Consider the following 26,724-nt stretch of genomic DNA (forward strand, 5'->3'; position numbering starts at 1 on the left):
AAAAAGCCATGAAAGAAATCAAGCCTGGGGCTTCCCTGGTGGCGCAGTGGTTAAGAATCTGCCTGCCAGTGCAGGGGACACGGGTTCAAGCCCTGGTCTGGGAAGATTCCACATGCCGCAGAGCAACTAAGCCCGTGAGCCACAACTACTGAGCCTGCGCATCTGGAGCCTGTGCTCCGCAACGGGAGAGGCCGCGACAGTGAGAGGCCCGCACACCACGATGAAGAGTGGCCCCCGCTCGCCACAACTGGAGAAAGCCCTCGCACAGAAATGAAGACCCAACACAGCCAAAAATAAATAAATAAATAAATTAATTAATTAATTAAAAAAAAAAAGAAATCAAGGCTGAAACAATAAATTCCTGCTGGAGAAAACTGTGCCGAGGTGTTGTGCATGACTTCACAGGATTTATGAAAGAGCCAATCAAGGAAATCGTGAAAGAGATTGTGGACATGACAGAAAAGGTGGGGGTTAAAGTGTTTCAAGATATGGATCTTGGAGAAATTCAAGAACTAAGAGACACAACAGAGGAACTAACAAAAGAAGATTTGATGGAGATGAGTGCTTCCAAATCAGTGACAGATAAGGAAGAAGACATAGAAGAAGCAGTGTCAGAAAACAAACTGACATTATACAGTTTGGAAGAAGGGTTCTGATTATTCAAGACTGCTTCTGACTTCTTTTATGACATGGACCCTTCTACGTATCACTGAAACTGAAACTAAAGCAAATGGTGGAAAAAGGATTGGTAACATATAGAAACACATTTAGAGAAATAAAAAAGCAAAAAATATCAGAAAGAAATTTCCATGTACTTCCATAAAGCTACACCAAGTGTGCATACCTCTCCTGCCTCCTCTTGCCACCTCCTCCACCTTTGCCACCTCTGTGAAAGCAAGACCAACCCCTCCTCTCTCTCCTCCTCCTCACCCTACTCAACGTGAAGACAAAGATGAAGATCTTTAAAATCCACTTCCACTTAGCAAATTAGTAAATAATCACCACACAGTACAGTTCACAAACTTATCTGTTGTGTATGTGTATGTCTTTGTGAAAATCTAATAATTGTAGAGCAAGAACTGTATGAAATGTTTTTTGCATCATCATCATCGCCTAAGAATGCATCGTGTAGTACACTGTGTGCAAGACTTGTATTGAAGTGGGTAGCCTATCCTTACATAGGCATAAGAATTACATTACTGTATTCAGTATGTCCCCACCTCTTAATTGGAGAAACTGCATATCAGCCTATCATTACAGGTAAATGGTTTTTTTAAAAAGTAATAATGTTTCCAATACTGTGTTACAAATATCACTATAATATGTAATCCTATATGCCATTAAAATTTTACAACAATTCATTCATTAATGTATAGGCCAGGCTACCGGGAAGCAACTGTATCAATCACACTAGGATATCATAAAGCAATCATATTGCTGTTTTATTATCAATGCATGAATCACTGTACCTGTAAATAAACATGAATTTTATTTTCACATTATTTTTTCATTTTGATGTCTAGTGTTAGTGATATGTGTAACATCTACAGTGTTTTATACTATGTAAGACAATACTGATGTAGGTATGACAATTTACCTTACGAATACATGATGTAAATTTACACTATCGATAAATACAATACAGTACTATAAATGTATTTTCCTTATGATTTTCTTACTATCATTTTCTCTCAGTAACATTTTTCTTTCCTCTTTGCTTACTTTATTGTAAGAACACAGTATGTAACACATATAACATACAAAATATGTGTTAATCGACTGTTATGTTATCAGTAAGGCTTCCAATCAACAGTAGGCTATTAGTAGAAAAGTTTTGGGAGAGTCAAAGGTTACATGCATCCTATACACTAACAACGAAAAATCAGAAAGATAAATTAAGGAAACACTCCCATTTACCACTGCAACAAAAAGAATAAAATACCTAGGCATAAACCTACCTAAGAAGGCAAAAGACCTGTATGCAGAAAACTATAAGACACTGATGGAAGAAATCAAAGATGATACAAACGGATGGAGAGATACACCATGTTCTTGGATTGGAAGAATCAACACTGTGAAAATGACTATACTACCCAAAGCAATCTACAGATTCAGTGCAATCCCTATCAAATTAACAAAGGCATTTTTCACAGAACTAGAACAAGAAATTTTACAATTTGTATGGAAACACAAAAGACCCCGAACAGCCAAAGCAATCTTGAGAAAGAAAAACGGAGCTGGAGGAATCAGGCCCCCTGACTTCAGAATATACTAAAAAGCTACAGTAAAGGAAACCATAAACAAGACGAAAAGACAACCCTCAGAATGGGAGAAAATATTTGCAAACGAAGAAACTGACAAAGGATTAATCTCCAAAATATACAAGCAGCTCATGCAGCTCAATATCAAAAAAACAAACAACCCAATCCAAAAATGGACAGAAGACCTAAATAGACATTTCTCCAAAGGAGACATACGGATTGCCAATACACACATGAAAAGATGCTCAACATCACTAATCATTAGAGAAATGCAAATAAAAACCACAATGAGGTATCACCTCACACGGGTCATAATGGCTATAACCAAAAAATCTAGAGGGGCTTCCCTGGTGGCGCAGTGGTTGAGAATCTGCCTGCTAATGCAGGGGACACGGGTTTGAGCCCTGGTCTGGGAAGATCCCACATGCCGCGGAGCAACTAGGCCTGTGAGCCACAACTACTGAGCCTGCGCGTCTGGAGCCTGTGCTCCGCAACAAGAGAGGCCACGATAGTGAGAGGCCCGCGCACCTCAATGAAGAGTGGCCCCCACTTGCTGCAACTAGAGAAAGCCCTCGCACAGAAACGAAGACCCAACACAGCCAAAAATAAATTAATTAATTAATTTTTTAAAAAAATCTAGAAACAATAAATGCTGGAGAGGGTGTGGAGAAAGGAGAACCCTCTGGCACTGTTGGTGGGAATGTAAATTGATACAGCCACTATGGAGAACAGGATGGAGGTTCCTTAAAAAACTAAAAATAGAATTACCATATGACCCAGCAATCCCACTACTGAGCATATACCCTGAGAAAACCATAATTCAAAAAGATACATGTACCAATGTTCACTGCTGCACTATTTACAATAGCCAGGACATGGAAGCAACCTAAATGTCCATCAACAGATGAATGGATAAAGAAGATGTGGCACATATATACAATGGAATATTACTCAACCATAAAAAGGAACGAAATTGGGTCATTTGTAGAGATGTGGATGAACCTAGAGACTGTCATACAGAGTGAAGTAAGTCAGAAAGAGAAAAATAAATATTGTATATTAACACATATATGTGGAATCTAGAAAAGCGGTACAGATGAACTGGTTTGCAAGGCGGAAATAGAGACACAGATTTAGAGAACAAACATATGGACACCAAGGGGGGAAAGCGGGCGGGGGGGTGGTGGTGGTAGGATGAACTGGGAAATTGGGATTGACATATATACACTAATATGTATAAAACAGATAACTAATAAGAACCTGCTGTATAATAAAATAAAATAAGATTTAGTCTTAAAAAAATTAAAAAATTTATCACTAAGGGTCATTGTAAAAGTGAGTCAACTTTTAGGTACAGTTTTAGAGGTAGTGTTGCTTCATCTTGAATTACAAAAGAAAATAAACTAAAATTCAGAATGAAAAAAAATAGAAAATAAAAAAACGGTACTGATGAACCTAGTGGCAGGGCAGGAATAAAGACACAGACGTAGAGAATGGACTTGAGGACACAGCTGGGGAAAGGGAAGTTGGGACGAAGCGAGAGAGTAGCATTGACACATATACACTACCAAATGTAAAATGGATGGCTAGTGGGAAACTGCTGCACAGCACAGGGAGATCAACTCGATGCTTTGTGACAAACTAGAGGGGTGGGATAGGGAGGGTGGGAGGGAGGAGATATGCAGATATATGTATACATATAGCTAATTCACTTTGTTGTACAACAGAAACTAACACAACATTGTAAAGCAATTATACTCCAATAAAGATGTGAAAAAAAAAGTTACATGCAAATTTTCAACTGGTGGGGAGATAGGTGCCCCTAACCCCCCCAGTGTTCAAGGGTCAACTGTATTTAGAAAGCACACAATGCCTGTTAGCCAATCTGTGGTTTCAAGGGAGTGTGGATGGGGTTGAAGACTTTAAAAAATCTTATATAATTCTCTGTTATTTATGGGGAAAAAAACCAAAACAGTACTCCCCTCTTGCCTCAGAACTAAATGTATCTTCACACCCCTAGTGTAGGCAAAGATTTCCTAAAACACAAAAAAACACACTGATAGAAGAAAAAAAATTTGATAAACTGGACTTTGTCTAAATTTAAAACCTCTGTAATACAACAGAAATCTAAGTACAATACAAATAAATACTATACAAAATTAGAAACCTCTGTAAATACAATACAAACTGATAAAGGACTTGTATCCAGAATATAAAAAGAACTTTTACAACACAATAACAAGACAAACAACTCAATAAAATATGGGCAAGAAATTTGATAACTTCAGTGAAGACAACATACAAATAACTGCGTTTTGTAGCCAGACTTATCAAGAAAAAAGGAAGGTCAAATCAACAAAATCAGAAATGAAAAAGGAGGAGTTACAACCAATACCACAGAAATACAAAGAATCATAAGAGATTACTGCAAACAACTACACGTGAATAAAATGGACAACCTAGCAGAAATGGACAAGTTCCTAGAAATGTACAATCTTCCAAGGCTGAGTCAGGAAGAAATAGAAAATATAAATAGACCAATTACCGGTAATGAAACCGAATCAGTAATAATAAATAAATAAATAAAGACCTCCCAACAAACAGAAGTCCAAGACCAGATGGCTTCATGGGTGAATTCTACCAAACATTTAGAGAAGGGCTAATACTTATCCTTCTCAAACCATTCCAAAAAACTACAGAGGAAGGAATGCTTCTGAACTCATTCTAGGAGGCCAGCATCAAGCTGATACCAAAACAAGATACCACAAAAAAAGTAAATTACAGGCCAATCTCATTGATGAACATACATGCAAAAATCCTCAATAAAATATTAGCAAACTGAATTCAATGATACATTGAAAGGATCATACACCATGATCAAGTGGGATTTATCCCATGGATGCAAGAATAGTTCAATATCCACAAGTCAATGATATACCATGTTAACAAGCTGAAGAATAAAAATCTTATCACCAACAGATGCAGACAAAGCTTTTGACAAAATTGAACATCCATTTTGATAAAAATTCTCCACAAAGTGGATATAGAGGCAGCATACCTCAACATAATAAAGGTCATATATAAGCCCACCAATATGTCATTCTCAACTGCAAAAAGCTGAAAGCATTTCCTCTAAGATCAGGAACCAAGGATGCCCACTCTCACCATTTTTATTCAACACAGTATTTGAAGTCCTAGCCACAGCAATCAGACATTACTTTAAAAATAAGAGAAGTCCAGGGCTTCCCTGCTGGCGCAGTGGTTGAGAATCTGCCTGCTAATGCAGGGGACACGGGTTCAAGCCCTGGTCTGGGAAGATCCCACATGCCGCGGAGCAGCTAGGCCCGTGAGCCACAACTACTGAGCCTGCGCGTCTGGAGCCTGTGCTCCGCAACAAGAGAGGCCACGATAGTGAGAGGCCCGTGCACTGCGATGAAGAGTGGTCCCCGCTTGCCGCAACTAGAGAAAACCCTCGCACAGCAACGAAGACCCAACACAGCCATAAATAAATAAATAAATTAATTAATTAAAAAAAAAAATAAGAGAAGTCCAAAAAAAAAAATAATAATAAGAGAAGTCCAAATTGGAAAGGAAGAATTAAACTGTTTTTGTCTGCAAATAACATGATACTATACATAAAAAATTCTAAAGACAACACCAAAAAAACTACTGGAGCTCATCAATGAACTCGGTAAAGTTTCAGGATACAATTAATATACAAAAACCTGTTGCATTTCTATACACTAATAACAAACTATCAGAAAGAGAAATTTAAAAACAATCCAATTTACCATCGCATCTAAAAGAATAAAATACCTAGGAATAAATCTAACTAAGAAGAAAGAACTGTACTCAGAAAACTGTAATACACTGATGAAAGAAACTGAAGACAACACAGATGGAAAGATACACTGTGTTCACGGATTCGAAGAATTAATATTGTTAAAATGACCATACTACTCAAGTCAGTCTACAGATTCAATGCAATTCCTATTAAAAGACCAATGGCATTTTTCACAGAACTAGCAATTCTAAAATTTGTATGGAAACACAAAAGATCCTGAATAACCAAAACAATCTTGAGGAAGAATAACAGAGCTGGAGGGATCAGGTTCCTGATTTTAAACCATACTACAAGGCTACAGTAATCAAAACAGTATGGTAACAGCACAAAAACAGACATAGATAAATGGAACAGAACTGCAGGCCCAGAAATAAACCCATGCACTTACGTTAACCTATGACAAAGGAGGCAAGAATACACAAGGGGAAAAGACAGCCTCTTCAATAGGTGGTGAAAAAACTGGACAGCTACATGCAAAAGAATTAAATTAGAACATTTTCTCACACGATATTAAAAAAACCCCTCAAAATGGATTACACTTTTCTGGAAATTTTTTGGGTTATTCTTACATTTGTATTTTCCATAAAGTTTGGAATTGGCATCACAGAATGCTGTTACAGGAATAGGAAATTTATATATTAATTTAGGAAGAACTAATTATTATTTAAATCTGAGTCTTCCAAACCAATATATCTCTTCATGTATTCAGTATTTTAGATTACTTAATAACCACACAAGGAAATATGAAGCTTCAAATACAACATTAATTATCATTGCTCCAGTAGCCTACTCAGCGTAAGGCAAGGTCAGAGAACGGGCCCAAGAATAATTATCACAGATTTGTCACCTAAGTTTTTCACCAGAAATAAAGAACTGTGATATCACAGAAACCTACCATGCTAACATATTTTCTGACACAAAATTTTTAAGAACTTACTTAAAGTCACACCCGAATCTTGGTTTCTAAATACCAATCCTCACTGAAAGGAACCAGGGCTCCTCAGAGAAATGACTGATTCCAGGGTTGGGGCAGGAAAAGTACAAGATGAACATGGAATATCTTGTGCCAGAGAGTACAGAAGTGCTCAAAGAATAAAGGAGACATGTCAAAGAACAAGAAGCCAGCTTGAAGGGGCTCCCAATAGCCAAATATGAAAGAATTTGAGCATCATAATAATGAGTGTAATGGATTAAAGCTCACTGAATAAAAGAATACTCCATAAATTCATGCTAATGTTGATGACTATGATGATAAATAAATGAATGGGGAAAAGGGAACGTTTTCTACTAACAGAATGCTGACCAATAACTATAGAAGGAAATGGTAGAACTAGATAATTACCATTTTGTAACCATCACATTAATAACTGATTTAGGTGAGAATCAACAATGAATGCTAAAACAGTGAGATTTTGATGAGGAAAAAGTTATTTACATAGGTCAAAGTATCTTCCCACAAATAACTTATTAATTGCAAAGGGGAAAATCGTAGTTTTATGGCAGAGAAACTTGGAAGTCACCACCTTATCTCAGCAGTCAAAGGTAACATCACCAATACTGGCAAGGATATCATGTGTCTCCTGATGGGATGCACCAAGGAAGATACATTTCACTTAGGTAGTGCCAGCATGCATAAGCTGAATCACAAGGAAACATAAAAACGCAAACTGAGAGACATTCTAGAAAATAAATGGCTGATATTCTTTAAAAATATCAATGTCAGGAAACACAGGCAAAGAACTGTTCTAGATTTAGGAGACACAAAAACTAAATGCAATGCATGATCCTGGGTTAGATACTAGAGCAGAAAAAAACCTTCTTTCTACAAAGGACATTGGGACAATTGACAAAAGTTGAATAAGATCTACATTAAATACTGTATTAACATTTTATTTCCTATTTTGATAATTGTGATTACGTAAGTGAATGTCCTTGTTCTAAGGGAATATGTGAAGTATTTAGGGGTAAAGTGGCACAATATCTGCAACTTACTCTCAAATAGTTCATATATGAAGGTTTTTTTTTTTTCAGACATCCACACTTTGCACTGATATCATTAAGCTAGCAATACAAACTTCCGTAGAACCTGCTTGTTTTCTGGAAGGCTTGCCCACATTTATGATAAACAGCCACTAGATGGCAATCTGTGATCTCCTAACCCCAGCAGCCTAGGATTCTGCAGGGAGCATTTTAGACTCAATAATACTTAAAAAAACAAAAACAGAAAACAACTGGTGATCTTTAATAAAGCCCTATTATATAATAACATATCATTATGTATTAGGCAACCACTACACTCAAAATAGATGTTTTCACAATGGCCTATACAGGGCTTACACGATTTTTTCATTGCCCACCCTTGCCCCCCCAACCCATCTCTCTGACCTTATCTCTTTAGGTCCATGTTTAAGTGTTGCCTTTTCAGAAAACTTCCTTGACCCGTTTGTATAAAACAGCAGTTAGAGGCATGCCCTCCCCTGCCCTCTGACCTTGCTTCATTTTTCTTCAGCACTTGCCATTTCTTCCTACCCATACTCCCAGGATGTAAGTTTCATGAGAACAGACTTTTTTTGCTAACTGCCTGTAAAATAGAAATACCCAGAAAAGGTATATGTATCAGACAAGTATCTTCTTTTTCATTTTTAGCTGTTACTCATCATTCTTCAATTGAAGACCATTACACCCCACCCCACCTCCAACCAATCCCCTAATGGAACTAGACTGTGAAGAATATTAAATGTCAAGTGTTGAAGTGTATTATGTGGAAGGAAATCATCAAGAAATTTAAGCAGAAGTAGTGCTTTAGAAAAATTCTTCTGACAAGAAGGTGGTAAAAACGTAGGAGGACTGGAAAGCAAAGATGCAGGAGACACAGCCACGGTCTCTGGTGTCAGGAGTTAGGTTTGATCCTGGTTCCATAGTCTACCAGAGCTCCATGACTTTGGATGAACTGCTAATTCAAGAAGCTCTCTGTGCTTCAGTTGCCCAGTATGTAAAACGAGGGCAGAAAAACATCTACCTCGTGGGGAACACAGAGGTTATGTTTATACTATAACAGTACCTGATACATAAATTTTAGCATTACATGTAAGAAATAACGGAAAAGAAACAAGCAAATGTTTACTTATATAATTTATCTTTACCGAGTGCCTATAGGTATGTCAGATACCTTTCCAGGCACTGGAAATGCAGCTGTGAGGAAAAAAAAAAAAGTCTCTGGTCTTCATCATACTAGCACAAGGTGACAAAAAATAGCCCTAATTTATCTGAATCTATCTGGTTTTTGAGTTTCTGCTGGTGAATAGCTAAAGTTGGGACAGCAAGTCCCATCAAAGTCCTCTCTCAACATCTCTCAAGGAGATAGATGTTCTATAATGTCAGGCTATGAGAGCGGCTATAAAGAAAAATTAAATAAGGTAAGGGGACAGAGTATGCTGACATTTTAAATAGGATTGTGACATTTTAGTAAAGAGGTAAGAGATGCTAGAGTTTTATCTGGAATGATTCAAAAATGAAACTGAAACTCAGGAGGAAGAACTGATTTGAAGATGATGTGTTTGGGTCTTAGAAATGATTTGGCTTCAAAAGACAAACTAAAAGCTGACTGGAGGAACTTCCCTGATGGTCCAGTGGCTAAGACTGTGCGCTCCCAATGCAGGGGGCCTGGGTTCCATCCCTGGTCAGGCAACTAGATCCCGCATGCCACAACTAAGAGTTCACATGCTGCAAATGAAGATCCCACACGCTGCAACAAAGATCTCGCATACTGCAACAAAGATCCCGTGTGCTGCAACTAAGACCCGGCACAGCCAAATAAATAAATAAGTTAACAAAAAAAAAAGCTGACTGGAAAAAGCACCTTAGAAACTCTAGTTTACTTACATGTGAACTTCAGTCTTCTATTTCTTCCTGCCTTGGGGAATGAATAATTGTAGGATCTCCTAATGCAGAGAACTATCTTCTACGGACTGTGTTATGGGTTCAACTGTGTCCCCCCAAAAAGACACATTGGAGTCCTAACCTCCAGTTTCTCAGAGTGTGACTATTTGGAGATAGGATCTTCACAGAGGTGATCAAGGTGAGATGAGGTCTAGGATGAGTCCTGATCCAATATGACTAGTGTCCTTATAAAAAGAGGAAATTTGGACACAGACTAAAACACACAGAGGGAAGATGATGCACAGATACAAGGAGAAGATGGCCATCTTCAACCCTGCTGACACCTTCATTTCAGACTTCTAGGCTCCAAAAGTGTGAGACAATACATTTTTGTTGTCTAAGCCACCCAGATTGTGGTACTTTGTTCAGTAACCATAGCAAACTAATAGAGACTAGAAGAAATTCATATTTGTGTACTTATCTCCCTTAAGAAATCCCCTTGAGGGGAAGGCTTCACTCTGTTTACTTTTTTAATTAACTAATTTATTTATTTATTTTCGGCTGCGTTGGGTCTTCGTTGCTGCACGCGGGTTTTCTCTAGTTGCGCAAACGGGGGCTACTCTTCGTTGCGGTGCGCGGGCTTCTCATTGCAGTGGCGTCTCTTGTTGCGGAGCACAGGCTCCAGGCACGCGGGCTTCAGTAGTTGTGGTGTGTGGGCTCAGTAGTTGTGGCTCTCGGGCTCTAGAGTGCAAGCTCAGTAGTTGTGATGCACGGGCTTAGTTGCTCTGCAGCATGTGGGATCTTCCTGGACCAGGGATCGAACCTGTGTCCCCTGCACTGGCAGGCAAATTCTTAACCACTGCACCACCAGGGAAGTCCCCTTCACTCTGTTTTAAGTCATTTTTCTATCCCTTCTGGAGTACCTAACCTGATGCAAAAATTTAATTAGATACTATTTTAAGTTGCAGGACCTACACACAGTGGAGCTCAATAAATGCTAAATTTCTCCCACAACCTTTTCCATATATATCTTTCCTGACAGATAATTTCTTTCTTTTGCAAACTGACAAACTGAATTTAATTTCTGAGACATACTCAAGTAGCAAAATCAACTCAGTAATCCTAGGAGCTAGGGTTTGGCAGCATTGAAACAAAAATTTGAGTGCCTGAATTTATCAGATGAAATATACACATAATTAAATATAAACTATCCCTGATCTTTAGGGACTCTAACCCAAACTAGACCTGATACATATATATAGGAAATACCAACAGGTGAGTTAAAACCATTAGTTCAACACATGAATACTAGTAAGAAATGTTACATAAAAGTCAAGGGTAAACCCATTTTAGCTAAGGAAGGAAGCATGAGCATGGGAGTAGTCACCAAAGCACTATACTCCTAGCTGAGTACTGAACTAGGCATGCACGTACAATTTCAGCATCAGAATCTCGCCATCTGCAGATAAGGCAACTCAGACTCAAGGAAGTCAAATGATATTGTCCAAGTTCATCCAACAACCATGTTGGAGGCAAGCTGGAACCTGGGACTGTGTGATTCAAGAAGACAAGCTCTTTTTTGATAAACATATACCTATTCTATCCTTCCACCTACAACACGGGCATAAGTTAGCTAATTTATTTCATTATATTCTATTTTTAAAAAATTTATTTATTTTATTTACTTATTTTTGGCTTCATTGGGTCTTCGTTCTGTGCACGGGCTTTCTCTAGTTACGGCGAGCGGGGACTCCTCTTCGTTGCAGTGCGCGGGCTTCTCATTGCAGTGGCTTCTCTTGTTGCGGAGCATGGGCTCTAGGCGCACGGGCTTCAGTAGTTATAGCACATGGGCTCAGTAGTTGTGGCTCGCAGGCTTCTAGAGCACAGGCTCAGTAGTTGTGGTGCATGGGCTTAGTTGCTCTGCAGCATGTGGGATCTTCCCGGACCAGGGATCGAACCCGTGTCCCCTGCATTGGCAGGCGGATTCTTAACCACTGTGCCACCAGGGAAGCCCTCTCATTATATTCTTAATACTAGCAAGAAATATGCAACATACAATTCCTGCAAAATCTATTCTCAAAGGCATAGGTAGTCATAGAAGAGAAAAGGCGTATCAAGGGAGCTTGCCACCAAGCTCATGTATAGACAGAACCTGACATCTGTGGTCAAACTGCTTGGCTTAAAGGACATTCAAGGTCCTTCACAGGCCGAAGGGCAGCACCACAATCAAGAACAAAGTGAATGAGAAGATACAGTTACCCATAAATTACCTTTATATTAGTAATTAGTTACAACATAAGGCCACCTTAGTATTTCAGGAAACAAAAGTTCACAAGGCCACCCCCAAAGAATGAGTAGCATTGTTTAAAATGCCTGATCACTCAGAACAAAGAAGTGAGAATTTGAGTAAATTAAATAATATATAAAGGTCATCAACATGACTCATGGTACCAACACCAAACTTCATGCCACTGATGACAACTCTTATACTGGTGACAATTCTTATATAGTGGTTAAAATATATATCAAATGTTCTCAAACTTTTTGATAAGCAATCTTTAAATACCTATTATGCAAAGCATTTAAGCCACCAAGGAATTTATTACTCAATAGCAATGAATTATACCTGGCCTTAACCTTCATCTATATAACCAAAGGCTCATCATGGTACAAATGAATATGATTTTTATTTATCTAGCTCCTGCCAACTAACTTTTGTGTCCAGTGCTACTATACTTCTCTGAAAATGAACAAAGTATATTTAACTTATTTTGTGGTTTCTGACAACTTTCTGAAAGCATTCCTTGTTAAAGTAGTTGAAAAACTAGATACTCTGGTCTTCATAGCTAATCGCATGGATCTTTTTCAAATTCCCAAAGTTAATCTTCCAGTAAGAGGTACACAGAACCACAGATCTCTTCCACAACTGTGTTTACTATAACTTTAAGGGGAAGGGCTAGAGATAGTATTAGACCTAATAATTAGGCCAATTAGTAACTAACTCTCACCCTGAAGATTCTACAGCAGAGATTATAAACTGCAGGCTGTAAGATCCTGCCCCTAAACTTGTCTATAATGGTTATAATGGTTAAAAAAAAAAATCTAAATAGTTGTTGAGAAGCACATAAAAGCAAAGATTTCCAGGGTCTCTCAAAAAATCTGAAGATCTGGTAACACGACTCATCTTCTCACAGGACAAATGAGAAAGCCCACTCCATACATTCTAATAACCACCATTCCCTTTTGGCTTACTGACAGTATGCTTCAGAAGCCATATTCTAAAAATAAATCAACACAATCACAAATTACTATATATTCAATATTCATTTTAAACTAAAAACACAGATGACCCAAATTCTACAAGATTTAAAAAAGCCAAAGATGTAAAATGAAAGCAAAAATTAAACAAATGAATCTGTGTACCAGGTGGTAACATAATCACACAGCAAGGAACTAGCTCACGTAACTTTAAAATTCAGTAATTTGACTCTACATCCCTATTGAAATACTATGCCCTAAGAAGAACAATAAGAAGAAATCATTAGCTTTCTTCAGTAATCATATTATTGGTTGTAGTGTTGACAGTGTCATTCTCAGACTATTCTGTATTTATACTGTGGGAAAAGAAAATGAATAATCATGTTGGTGCTGTTGAGAACTGGGGTTTTCAACGTGGGAGAAAGGAGATAGAGATGTAAAATCAAAGAAGATAAGGAAAGTCCCTGGGTCATTTAATTTGATTTTTAAGTATAACTTGAACTCATGATTTTTTTTTTTAAAGAGAAAAAACACAACTTATTTCCTAATTAACCACAGAAAAGGCCTAGAAACAATGACTAACTCAGTAGAAATAAGCATCTTAAGTGCCCAGATTGTGATCTCCAAATGTCATTTCCCACTAAAAGGCTTCTTAGAGAAAGGTCTATTTCCTTGACTGGGGCAGAAAATGTACAAGTCTGGACAAACTGTCATACCAGATAGCAAAAAGCTATCAAAGATGCCTCAGGCTGAGTCAAAATGACGCAAGGGCCATCATGAAGGGACTCCAACTGGCCAAAGATAGGACAGTCAATAAAAATAACAACTATACATGCTACAAAATGCATGAGCATTAAAAACATGCTAAGTAAAAGAAGCCAGTCACAAAAGACCATATATTGTACGATTCCATTTATATGAAATACCCAGCCTAAGCAAATCCATAGAGACAGAAAGTATATTGGTGGTTGCCTATGTTTGGAGGTCAGGTAGCATGGGGGGTAATGAGGAGTGACTGCAAACGGGTACAGCGTTTCTTTCTGAGGTGATGGATATATTTCAAACTGCCTAGATCGTGGTGAAGGTTGCACGACTCTGTGAACATACTGAAAATCACTCAATTGTACACTTTAAACAGGTGAATTTTATGGTATATAAACTATACCTCCATAAAGCTGTACAAAACAAAACTACAATGGATTGAACCACAAATATGTTTAAATCTGAGTGTTCATAATCAAATAAATCTTATTGGTCATTTTGGAGGATGCTAGGAACCCAGCTCATTATTTTGAAAACTGGAAAGTATTTATCCAGTCTGTCATACACATGAAGTCTCTCCCTAGATAAGCAAACAGAAGAGATAAAGTTTCTCTTTACACAAGTATTACAATTAATAAATTAAAGAATAATAGAATATCACCATTTTGCAACCCCAAATAAAATCAGGGATCTAGGCAATGATCAAAGGCCACTAACATCACAAATAAAGAGTCAACCAGACAGTAGGTGCCATCTGATAGAAGTATACAACACCACCAATGAAGCAGTCTAGCAAAAAATTTGCAGGGACTTCCTTGGTGGCACAGTTGTTAAGAATCCGTCTGCCAATGCAGGGTACACGGGTTCGATCCCTGGTCTGGGAAGATCCCGTATGCCACAGAGCAACTAAGCCCGTGCGCCACAACTTCTGAGCCTGAGCTCTACAGCCTGTGAGTCACAGCTACTGAGTCCACGTGCCACAACTACTGAAGCCCATTCTCCACAGCAAGAGAAGCCGCCGCAATGAGAAGCCCGCGCACCACGAGGAAGATTAGCCCCCGTTCACCGCAACGAAAAAAAGCCCCCATGCAGCAATGAAGACCCAACGCAGCCAAAAAGAAATAAATTAATTAATTTAAAAAAGTTTGCAAAGAAAGAAAAAACCAAAACCAAAACCATGCAGAACCTATAGATAAAAAGACTAGAGAGACTTTTAAAACAATGGCAAAGTTGGATATTTGATATCAACTTGTGTTAAAAAATTTTAGGTGTTATAATAGTACTGTAGTTATGTTTTTAAAAATTAAGAGTCCATATCTTACAAAATGATAATGTCTAGGGTTTGCGTTAAAATAAGATGGAGGGGAGTAGGAGAAGATGTATCAATAGATGAAACACCACCAGCCATAGCTGATAACTGTTGGAAGTTAAGGTGGATATATGAAAGTTTATTTTGTCTTTTTTTCTCATTTTATACATATTTGAAAATTTCCACAACAAAGCTTTAAAAAAGACAATCATGCTGCCAATTCTGCACAACCCTGGAATTACTGCATTTCACAAACTCAAACATGAAAATGTCCCCCGTTTTACATCTCTGAAATCAAGACACATCTTACAGTAAATGGTGTATCAGGTTAATTGGTAGTATTTTTTTTCTTAGTAGTACATAAAATGGTGAATTAAAAAACCGACAGCATCTTAAATTCGATGAAAAAACCGTAAGATTATAAATATATTTAAATATCTATTTCTGTTTAGCTAAATCATTACTTGCATTGTACCTGGAAAGGAAGAGTTAAAAAGAAAACTCCTAGCTTTCTGAATTTTCTTATTTGCTTGGGATTAATTCAGTTACAGTGAGAAAAGCATTAAAATACTTCAGCCAATATAAAAATGAACTTAGTCCCCAAACCAGCATTAGTGGTAGACAAGACCTGGGGAACACTAGGCAAAAGTCTACCTAAGGTGGGTAAAAAACAAAAAAGCCTGCTGCAGTTATTCTACCAGGTCTAAAAACTAGAGTAAAAACAGATTTTAGTTGACCAGCCTGTCTTTTCATTTTTAAGGAAAAAAAAATTTTTTTTAATACAGCAGGTTCTTACTAGTTATCCATTTTATACATGAGTGTCTATATGTCAGTCCCAATCTCCCAATTTGTCACACTCCACCCCCACCCCCTGCTGCTTTCCCGCCTTGGTATCCATACGTTTGTTCTCTACATCTGTGTCTCAATTTCTGCCCTGCAAACCAGTTCATTTGTACCATTTTTCTAGGTTCCACATATATACGTTAACATACGATATTTCTTTTTCTCTTTCTGACTTACTTCACTCTGTATGACAGTCTCTAGGTTCATCCACATCTCTACAAATGACCCAATTTCATTCCTTTCTATGGCTGAGTAATATTCCATTGTATATATGTACCACATCTTCTTTATTCATTCCTCTGTCAATGGGCATAGAGGTTGCTTCCATGACCAGGCTATTGTAAATAGTTAGCTGCAATGAATATTGGGATGCATGTGTCTTTCTGAATTATGGTTTTCTCTGGGTATATGCCCAGTAGTGGGATTGCTGGGTCATATGGTAATTCTATTTTTAGTTTTTTAAGGAACCTTCATACTGTTCTCCATAGTGACTATATCAATTTACATTTCCACCAACACTGCAAGAGGGCTCCCTTTTCTCCACACCCTCTCCAGCATTTGTTGTTTGTAGATTTTTTGATGATGCCCATTCTAACTGGTGTGAGGTGAGATACCTCATTGCAGTTTTGATTTGTATTCCTCTAATAATTAGTGATGCTGAGCAGCTTTTCATGTGCTTCTTAGCCATCTGTATGTCTTCTTTGGAGAAATGTCTATTTAGGTCTTCTGCCCATTTTTGGATTGGGTTGCTTTTTTTAAAATATTGAGCTGCATGAGCTGTTTATATATTTTGGAGATTAATCCTTTGTCCGTTGATTTCTTTGCAAATATTTTCTCCCATTCTGAGGGTTGTCTTTTCATCTTGTTTGTAGTTTCCTTTGCTTTACAAAAGCTTTGAAGTTTCATTAGGTCCCATTTGTTTATTTTTGTTTTTATTTCCATTACTCTAGGAGGTGGATCAAAAAAGATCTTGCTGTGATTTATGTCAAAGAGTGTTCTTACTATGTTTTTCTCTAAGAGTTTTATAGTGTCTGGTGTTACACTTAGATCTCTAATCCATTTTCAGTTTATTTTTGTGTATGGTGTTAGGGAGCGTTCTAATTTCATTCTTTTACATGTAGCTGTCCAGTTTTTCCAGCACCACTTATTGAAGAGACTGTCTTTTCTCCATTGTATATCCTTGCCTTCTTTGTCATAGATTAGTTGACCATAGGTGCGTGGGTTTATCTCTGGGCTTTCTATCTTGTTCCATTGATCTATATTTCTGTTTTTGTGCCAGTACCATATTGTCTTGATTACTGTAGCTTTGTAGTATAGTCTGAAGTCAGGGAGTCTGATTCCTCCAGCTCCGTATTTTTTCCCTCAAGCCTGCTTTGGCTATTCAGGGTCTTTTGTGTCTCCATACGAATTTTAAGATTTTTTGTTCTAGTTCTGTAAAAAATGCCATTGGTAATTTGATAGGGATTGCATTGAATCTGTAGATTGCTTTGCGTAGTATAGTCATTTTCACAATATTGATTCTTCCAATCCAAGAACATGATATATCTCTCCACCTGTTGGTATCATCTTTAATTTCTTTCATCAGTGTCTTATAGTTTTCTGCGTACAGGTCTTGTGTCTCCCTAGGTAGGTTTATTCCTAGGTATTTTATTCTTTTTGTTGCAATGGTAAATGGGAGAGTTTCCTTAATTTCTCTTTCAGATTTTTCATCATTAGCATATAGGAATGCAAGAGATTTCTGTGCATTAATTTTGTATCCTGCAACTTTACCAAATTCATTGATTAGCTCTAGTAGTTTTCTGGTGGCATCTTTAGGATTCTCTATGTATAGTATCATGTCATCTGCAAACAGTGAGTTTTACCGTCTCTTTTCCGATTTGGATTCCTTTTATTTCTTTTTCTTCTCTGATTGCCGTGACTAGGACTTCCAAAACTATGTTGAATAATAGTGGCGAGAGTGGACATCCTTGTCTTGTTCCTGATCTTAGAGGAAATGCTCTCAGTTTTTCACCATTGAGAATGATGTTTGCTGTGGGTTTGTCATATATGGCCTTTATTATGTTGAGGTAGGTTCCCTCTATGCCCACTTTCTGGAGAGTTTATATCATAAATGGGTGTTGAATTTTGTCAAAAGCTTTTTCTGCATCTATTGAGATGATCTTATGGTTTTTCTTCAATTTGTTAAGATGTACCACACTGATTGATTTGCATATATTGAAGAATCCTTGCATCCCTGGGATAAATCCCACTTGATCATGGTGTATGATCCTTTTAATGTGTTGTTGGATTCTGTTTGCTAGTATTTTGTTGAGGATTTTTGCATCTATATCCATCAGCGATATTGGTCTGTAATTTTCTTTTTTTGTTGTATCTTTGTCTGGCTTTGGTATCAGGGTGATGGTGGCCTCATAGAATGAGTTTGGGAGGGTTCTTTCCTCTGCAATTTTGGGGAAGAGTTTGAGAAGGATGGGCGTTAGCTCTTCCCTATGTGTTTGATAGAATTCACCTGTGAAGCCATCTGGTCCTGGACTTTTGTTTGCTGGAAGATTTTTAATCACAGTTTCAATTTCATTACTTGTGATTGGTCTGTTCATATTTTCTATTTCTTCCTGGTTCGGTCTTAGAAGATTATACCTTTCTAAGAATTTGTCCATTTCTTCCAGGTTGTCCATTTTATTGGCACAGAGTTGCTTGTAGTAGTCTCTCAGGATGCTTTGTATTTCTGCAGTGTCTGTTGTAACTTCTCCTTTTTCACTTCTAATTTTATTGATTTGAGTCCTCTCCATCTTTTTTCTTGATGAGTCTGGATAATGGTTTATCAATTTTTTTTATCTTCTCAAAGAACCAGCTTTTAGTTTTATTGATCTTTGCTACTGTTTTCTTTGTTTCTATTTCATTTATTTCTGCTCTGATCTTTATGATTTCTTTCCTTCTGCTAACTTTGGCTTTTGTTTGTTCTTCTTTCTCTAGTTCCTTTAGGTGTAAGGTTACATTCTTTATTTGAGATTTTTCTTGTTTCTTGACATAGGCTTGTATTACTATAAACTTCCCTCTTAGAACTGCTTTTGCTGCATCCCATAGGTTTTGGATCATCGTCTTTTCATTGTCATTTGTCTCTAGGTATTTTCTGATTTCCTCTTTGATTTCTTCAGTGATCTTATGGTTATTTAGTAACGTATTGTTTAGCCTCCATGTGTTTGTGTTTTTTATGGTTTTTTTCCCTGTAATTCATTTCTAATCTCATAGCATTGTGGTCAGAAAAGATGCTTGATATGATTTCAATTTTCTTAAATTTACTGAGGCTTGATCTGTGACCCAAAATGTGATCTGTCCTGGAGAATGTTCCGTGTGCACTTGAGAAGAAAGTGTAATCTGCTGTTTTTGGATGGAATGTCCTATAAATATCAATTAAATCTATCTGGTCTATTGTGTCACTTAAAACTTGTGTTTCCTCATTAATTTTCTGTTTGGATGATCTGTCCATTGGTGTAAGTGAGGTGTTAAAGTCCCCCACTATTATTGTGTTACTGTTGATTTCCTCTTTTATAGCTGTTAGCAGTTGCCTTGCGTATTCAGGTGCTCCTGTGTTGGGTGCATATATAGTTATAATTGTTATATCTTCTTCTTGGATTGATCCCTTGATCATTATGTAGTGTCCTTCCTTGTCTCTTGTAACATTCTTTATTTTAAAGTCTATTTTATCTGATATGAGTATAGCTACTCCAGCTTTCTTTTGATTTCCATCTGCATGGAATATATTTTTCCATCTCCTCACTTTCAGTCTGTATATGACCCTAGGTCTGAAGTGGGTCTCTTGTAGACAGCATATATATGGGTCTTGTTTTTGTATCCATTCAGCAAGCCTGTGTCTTTTGGTTGGAGCTTTTAATCCATTCACATTTAAGGTAATTATCGATATGTATGTTCCCATGACCATTTTCTTAATTGTTTTGGGTTTGTTTTTGTAGGTCCTTTTCTTCTCTTGTGTTTCTCACTTAGAGAAGCTCCTTTAGCATTTGTTGTAGAGCTGGTTTGGTGGTGCTGAATTCTCTTAGCTTTTGCTTGTCTGTAAAGCTTTTGATTTCTCCGTCGAATCTGAATGAGATCCTTGCCGGGTAGAGTAATCTTGGTTGTAGGTTCTTCCCTTTCATCACTTTATCATGCCACTCCCTTCTGGCTTGCAGAGTTTCTGCTGAGAAATCAGCTGTTAACTTTATGGGAGTTCCCTTGTATGTTATTTGTCATTTTTCCCTTGCTGCTTGCAATAATTTTTCTTTGTCTTTAATTTTTGCCAATTTGATTACTATGTGTCTCGGTGTGATTCTCCTTGGGTTTATGCTATATGGGACTCACTGAGCTTCCTGGACTTGGGTGGTTATTTCCTTTCCTATGTTAGGGAAGTTTTCGACTATAATCTCTTCAAATATTTTCTCGGGTCCTCTCTCTCTCTCTTCTCTTTCTGGGACCCCTATAATGCAAATGTTGTTGCGTTTAATGTTGTCCCAGAGGTCTCTTAGGCTGTCTTCATTTCTTTTCATTCTTTTTTCTTTATTCTGTTCCATGGCAGTGAATTCCACCATTCTGTCTTCCAGGTCACTTATCCGTTCTTCTGCCTCAGTTATTCTGCTACTGATTCCTTCTAGTGTATTTTTCATTTCAGTTATTGTATTCTTCATCTCTGTTTGTTTGTTCTTTAATTCTTCTACGTCTTTGTTAAACATTTCTTGCATCTTCTCGATCTTTGCCTCCATTCTTTTTCCGAGGTCCTGGATCATCTTCACTATCATTATTCTGAAATCTTTTTCTGGAAGGTTGCCTATCTCCACTTTATTTAGTTGTTTTTCTGGGGTTTTATCTTGTTCCTTCATCTGGTACATAGCCCTCTGCCTTTTCAACTTGTTTATCTTTCTGTGAGTTGTCTTTTCATTTTTAATATAGGAGTTCCTAAACACCCACCACTTTTAGCACTTCAATAAGTTGCTGGTTTCAAGTAGTAATCTAAAGAAACATGGTAAACTGGCAAGCCTCTGGGCCTCACTGTAGCAGAAACACTAATGCAAATAAAATTTACTAACGTGCATAAACGTACTGAGAAAGAAAAGGACAAGAAAATATTTCTGGGCTTCCCTGGTGGCGCAGAGGTTGAGAATCTGCCTGCCAATGCAGGGGACACGGGTTCGAGCCCTGGTCTGGGAAGATCCCACATGCCGCGGAGCAACTAGGCCCGTGAGCCACAATTACTGAGCCTGCGCGTCTGGAGCCTGTGCTCCGCAACAAGAGAGGCCGCGATAGTGAGAGGCCCGCGCACCGCAATGAAGAGTTGCCCCCGCTTGCCGCAACTAGAGAAAGCCCTCGCACAGAAATGAAGACCCAACACAGCCAAAAATAAAAATAAAATTAATTTAAAAAAAAAAAAGAAAAGAAAATATTTCTAAGAGCAATTCTAAAATGCAATTCTAGCAGTACATAATTTTGAAAGTACATACTTTAATGGAATCACACAGTTAAAAATGCAACTTTCTTTAAACATAGGACAGTTGACATCAAAAATTTCAAAGGTAAAAAGCAAAGAAATAGATAAGCCACATTTTAAAAAATCAATTTATGTCAAAAACATACTATAAATGTAATTTGAAAGGCTAACAAGCTGATAAATACAGATCTGTCACATAACAAAAGGTATATTCTTAATAGCTCTTAAAATCAAGAAAATGATCAACAATCCAACATAAAAATGGACAAAAGATAGTAGCAGATCAATAAATATATCCTCCAAATGGTCAACTTTTTAGTAATAAAAGAAATTAAAACAAGATACCTTATAGATTACCGTCTTTGGGAAGCTTTTTCAAGTAATACTGTCCAGTTCTGGTGGCTAAGCAGGAGTTAGAAGAATATTCCCACTCCTAATATTCTGCCTAGAGCAGCCCTTCATTTACCTCCTTCAAGTGTCACCTTATCAATGTGTCCTCCATCACCCTATTTAAAACTGCACCCCCATTTCCCACCTCTCAATCCCTTTATCTTAGTAAAATTATTAGATATGAAATCCATTCTGGAATTATATTCCATAGAAACAATTTCAAAAGCAGACATAGGGACTTCCCTGGTGGTCCAGTGGTAGAGAATCCACCTAACAATGCAGGGGATGTGGGTTTGATCCCTGGTCAGGGAACTAATATCCCACATGCCATGGGGCAACTAAGCCCACATGCCACAACTACTGAGCTCGTGTGCCTCAACTAGAGAGCCTGCATGCCACAAACTACAGAGCCCACCCGCCCTGGAGCCTGTGCGCCACAATTAGAGAGAAGCCCGCACACCTCAACAAAGATCCCACGTCCTGCAACTAAGACCCAATGCAGCCAAAAATAAATAAAATAAATAATAAATCTTAAAAAAAAAAAGCAGACGTAAATTGTCTTAAATTATAAAAACCTATGACAAACAGATAAAGGCACACAGCTCTTGATATACACATTGAAAACTGAATGCTCAAAGGGAGCTAGAATGTTGTACCCTTTAAGAGACATACCCAATGGGCCATGAAAGTGTACCTAAACACCCATGCGTCCTGAGGTCCCTTATTCAGAAGCCTCTGTTCACTCAGCCGCTATTCTTATTTGTCCTCAGACACACCAAAAGGAATTGTCACTTGGAGACAGCAATGGTTAGTATCCAGGGCTTTGGGGTATGTCAGATCTGGGTTAGAAACCTAGCTTTAAATTTTCTAGGGGAGTAATCTGGCAAATCTCAATTGCCTTATCTGTAAGGTAAAATAGAGATTATCACCAACTAGTTAATGTTAGTAAATAAGAGTACAGTGTCTGAAAAACTGAAATGGAGAAGGAATTCCTCAAATAAAAACTAAAGACAACTAAAAATCCCCAAAGTCAGATCTTTCAGCACAGTAAAAGAACCCAAAGGAAACAAATCCTAAAGAGCACTGAGCTGGAAGGCAGGAGCCCTGGATTCCAGTTTTGACACTGCTACAAACAGGTTCAGCTCCATGGGAATATTATTTAAAGTATGTAGATTCTAGTTTTAAGATCTACAAAATCAGGGGACTGAAAATCTTTTCCACCTGTTCCACACCATGATTAAATTACTAGGATGTTATTTACTGTTGTACATCCAAAATTTCTAAAATTTTTCATTTAAATGTTTGGTTTTTTTTTTTAACTTCAAGTCCTGATGAGTTTTCATTATGACTGAGCTACCAGTCATAACATATAAGACTGTTTCCTTAACTAAGTAATCCAAGGTCAGATTGCTAAAAAGTGGCAAAATCAGAATTCAAATCAGATCTGACTCACTCCAAAGACCAAACTATCGCACCTTCTTCCTCAGACTTTTTCCCTGACTGATCTCCTGGTAACTAGCAGCTTGCCTTTGCAAAATGACTAGAAGTCAGGAGTGCAGTCAAGAGTCAAGGAATAGAGTCAATTTACCTGAGACAGGTGAGGCTTGAACTTCTGACACAGTACTCTAACCAAGTTAATTAGACATTTCAAGTACTTAAAAGGAGGCTGGAGAAACCAAAAAAAAGAAAAAGTAATATTATCAAGAAAAACTATTAATTGAAGACAAAATAAAAAATTAAGCACCTCTGAAACTATAAGTAAATGGGGGTGGTTCAAGGAGTCAAAGTTGTACAAGATGTACAAGATGAAATATTCAGTAAAATAATTAATTATCTGTACTACTCACTTGCTTTTATACAAGTGACTCTAGGTTACCCACAGTAGTGAATGAAGGAGTAACAGATAATCCAAATTACATATATTCAGCTTTACAAATAAAGCATATGGTCTAAACAGATAATCCATGGGGCTTCCCTGGTGGCACAGTGGTTAAGAATCCGCCCGCCAATGCAGGGGACACAGGTTAGAGCCTTGGTCCGGGAAGATCCCACATGTCTTGGAGCAACTAAGCCCGTGCGCCACAACTACTGAGTCTGCGCTCTAGAGCCCGAGAGCCAAATACTAAAGCCCACGTGCCTAGAGCCCGTACTCCGCAACAAGAGAAGCCACCGCAATGAGAAGCCCGCACACCGCAACGAGGAGTAGCTCCCACTCGCCACTAGAGAAGGCCCATGCACAGCAACAAAGACCCAACGCAGCCAAAAATAAATGAACAAACTTATTATAAATAAATAAATAGATAGATAATCCAAAGTAATGAATATCTGGTGTTAAAAATAAAGTATATGATCACCCATACATATTTATCTCCCAAATTATAGGCTGATTCAGGCTAATATCAAGGTTAATTTCCAAGTGGAGAGACCAGGACAGATGAAATCTAAATAATACAGTGAATAATAAAATCACCACCTCCTTACATCAGCAGAAAACATATGGTTTTATAACACATTCATATCAGCTCCACAGAGAGTAACAAAACTAAGGCTGTGCACGCACGCTCGCGCGCGCGCACACACACACACAGAGTAACATTTAAATTCCCACTGCACGGGAGAACCAGGTTAGCTTCTGGCTGTTTCCATTAAACCAATCTGGGAGTAAAAACTGGTTTTTGAATCATCCATACATGGATAATCAAGAGGCAAATTAAATACGCACACAAACATATATAAACTCACATTTAAATGCACTGGTTACCAAGCACTTCACAAAATAAAAAATTTCATAAGACAGTTGATAGAAATGAAGCAAGAGGTGAGGTCACCTACCACTTTAGCTCTATTGATAGAAGTCATCATTTGCTCTCCTGAAACATTAGGCAGCTGCCAAAAACAATACACAAACATACACACACGCACACATGCCAGGATCTTGTATCATCATTCAGAAAGAAAACCTAGGAAAGCCTCTGAAATGAGTTTTATCAGCTCAGAAAGACTTAGATAGTGTACAACTCCACGTAGATCCAAGGAAATGGAAAAGTGTCATGAAAATAATGCATTTTTTTCTGAGTACAAATTGTCTAAAAGACAATTTCCAAGGCCCTCTGCAATTAAATGTGAGCACAAGATAAAAGTTCTTCAGACTAAGCCTCACTTGCAGAAGCCCTCTACTGGGCGTTTCTATGACGCTCTGACCAACTTTTGTGTTTCCCACAATAGCGCTAAACCACGATTCTGCATCCTGCTGATAAAAACCGGCAAGTGGTACTTAACACACCAAGCCAGAATCAGCAACAGCGTTGGCTAAAGAACTTCCCCGTCACCACTGTGATGCCCACTCCAGAAGGTATCTGCATTCAGTGCGAGGACTTGAGGTTCAGGGAAAAGAGAAGCAGCAACAGAAACCGGCTGCATACCCCAGAGGGCTGCCTGCACACTGCAAGGAAGGCCAGGCGCCTGCAGGCTCAGGAAGTTGCCTAACCCAGGGGAAAGCTCCATGCCCTCCTCTATAAAAGGGAGCGTGTGGCTAGCAGACCAAAATACGGAAAATTCATTCAAGAATTCCCTGCCGCCTACCCTGCAGACGGAGGAGGCAAACTAAGACGCTGGGAAGCAGGTATGGATAGAGAGCAGGGTTCGCAAACTGATAATGATCTACCAGCTCCGTGGGGAGGCTCAAACTCGGGGAGCTTGTGCCTCCTCTCGAGTTGGGAAGGTAAGGTACCGGTCGGGCTATGGTCCTCTCCCAACAGCCCTTTCCAGAAGGCGCGGGGCTGCTAAGACGCAGACCTGGCCTCCACCAACAGAAGCTCCCGCCCACATGGTTCACGGGGCGCTACCCTCCTCGGCCGCCCCGAGGCCATGTGGCTGCGGCCGCCGGGTGTCCAAACCCGATGCACGTTTAAGGCGTGCAACCATAGAAGAGGTGCGGGGGCAAATCCAAAGGAAGGGATGTTGGGGCGCGAGACTCACTTCTTCTGGGCTTTGTCCTTCTTGGCCTTGGTCCTTTTCTTTCGGGCCTGGAGCGCAAGCACTGCAGGAGAGAGGGATGGATGAAGGGCGAATAGGGATGAAAGAAAGAGACCAAGGTGAGGGTGGAGACCCAGCAGGGGCGCGAGGCCCGGGTGCGGGGCCTGCCTGAGGGGCGGCTCCGGGGCAAGCGCCGCAGCGTCGGCCAGGCGGCCGCTCAGGGGACTGGCGGCCCACGGAGCGCAGAGCAGCGCCCAGGCGGGGCACGCCGGAAGGGGCTCAGGCCGGGTCAGGGGGCTGGCGCGCGGGGGTCGGCCTCGCCTGCCGAGGGCCGGGCCCTGGAGTGGCCCCAAGGGGCGGGCCGGCCTGGCGGGGAACGAGAGGCAATGACTGCCGGCGCGGAAGGACGCCGGAGCTGAGGGGCGCGGATCGGCTGCCCAGAGGCGGGGGGTGAGGGGCGGCACCACCTCAGTGGAGGGGCGCCGCACGCCCGGGGACTGGACGGCGGCGCTTAGGCGAAGCTCCCGGCGTTGACCCGGGCCTTGCCCCGGCTGCCGTTGCCCCTCGTGGCGGAGGCCGCTCCACCGCTCACCTTTCCGCTCCATGGCGAGACCGGTAACTGCCAGGCGCCTGCGCACTCCAGTGGCGGTGACTCCCGCTCCCGCCGCGGCCCAAAACCAAGCCCGCGCACACCCCGCCCCCCAGTTCCCGCCCCGCCCCGCCCACGACG

At 39.3% G+C, this 26,724-nt stretch overlaps 1 protein-coding gene across 3 annotated transcripts in view; it reads right to left on the minus strand.

Annotated features, from left to right (window-relative positions):
- Window positions 1-26,700, minus strand: part of SRPK1 (SRSF protein kinase 1) — a 92,793-nt gene extending 66,093 nt beyond the window's left edge. For 2 of the 3 annotated variants that reach the window (XM_057555001.1, XM_057555000.1), the window contains exons 1-2: window positions 26,587-26,700; window positions 25,998-26,058 (exon numbers count right to left, since the gene is read on the minus strand). In XM_057555001.1, coding sequence (XP_057410984.1) covers window positions 25,998-26,058; window positions 26,587-26,599 — 74 coding nt within the window. In that variant the 5' untranslated portion in view covers window positions 26,600-26,700. Of the gene's footprint in view, window positions 1-25,997 lie in introns of all 3 variants that reach the window. The other variant, XM_057554999.1, reaches the window with a different exon arrangement.
- Window positions 26,701-26,724: the final 24 nt, after the last annotated feature.

This window comes from Balaenoptera acutorostrata, chromosome 10 (genome assembly GCF_949987535.1).
Source record: "Balaenoptera acutorostrata chromosome 10, mBalAcu1.1, whole genome shotgun sequence".
Taxonomy (NCBI): Eukaryota; Metazoa; Chordata; class Mammalia; order Artiodactyla; family Balaenopteridae; genus Balaenoptera; species Balaenoptera acutorostrata.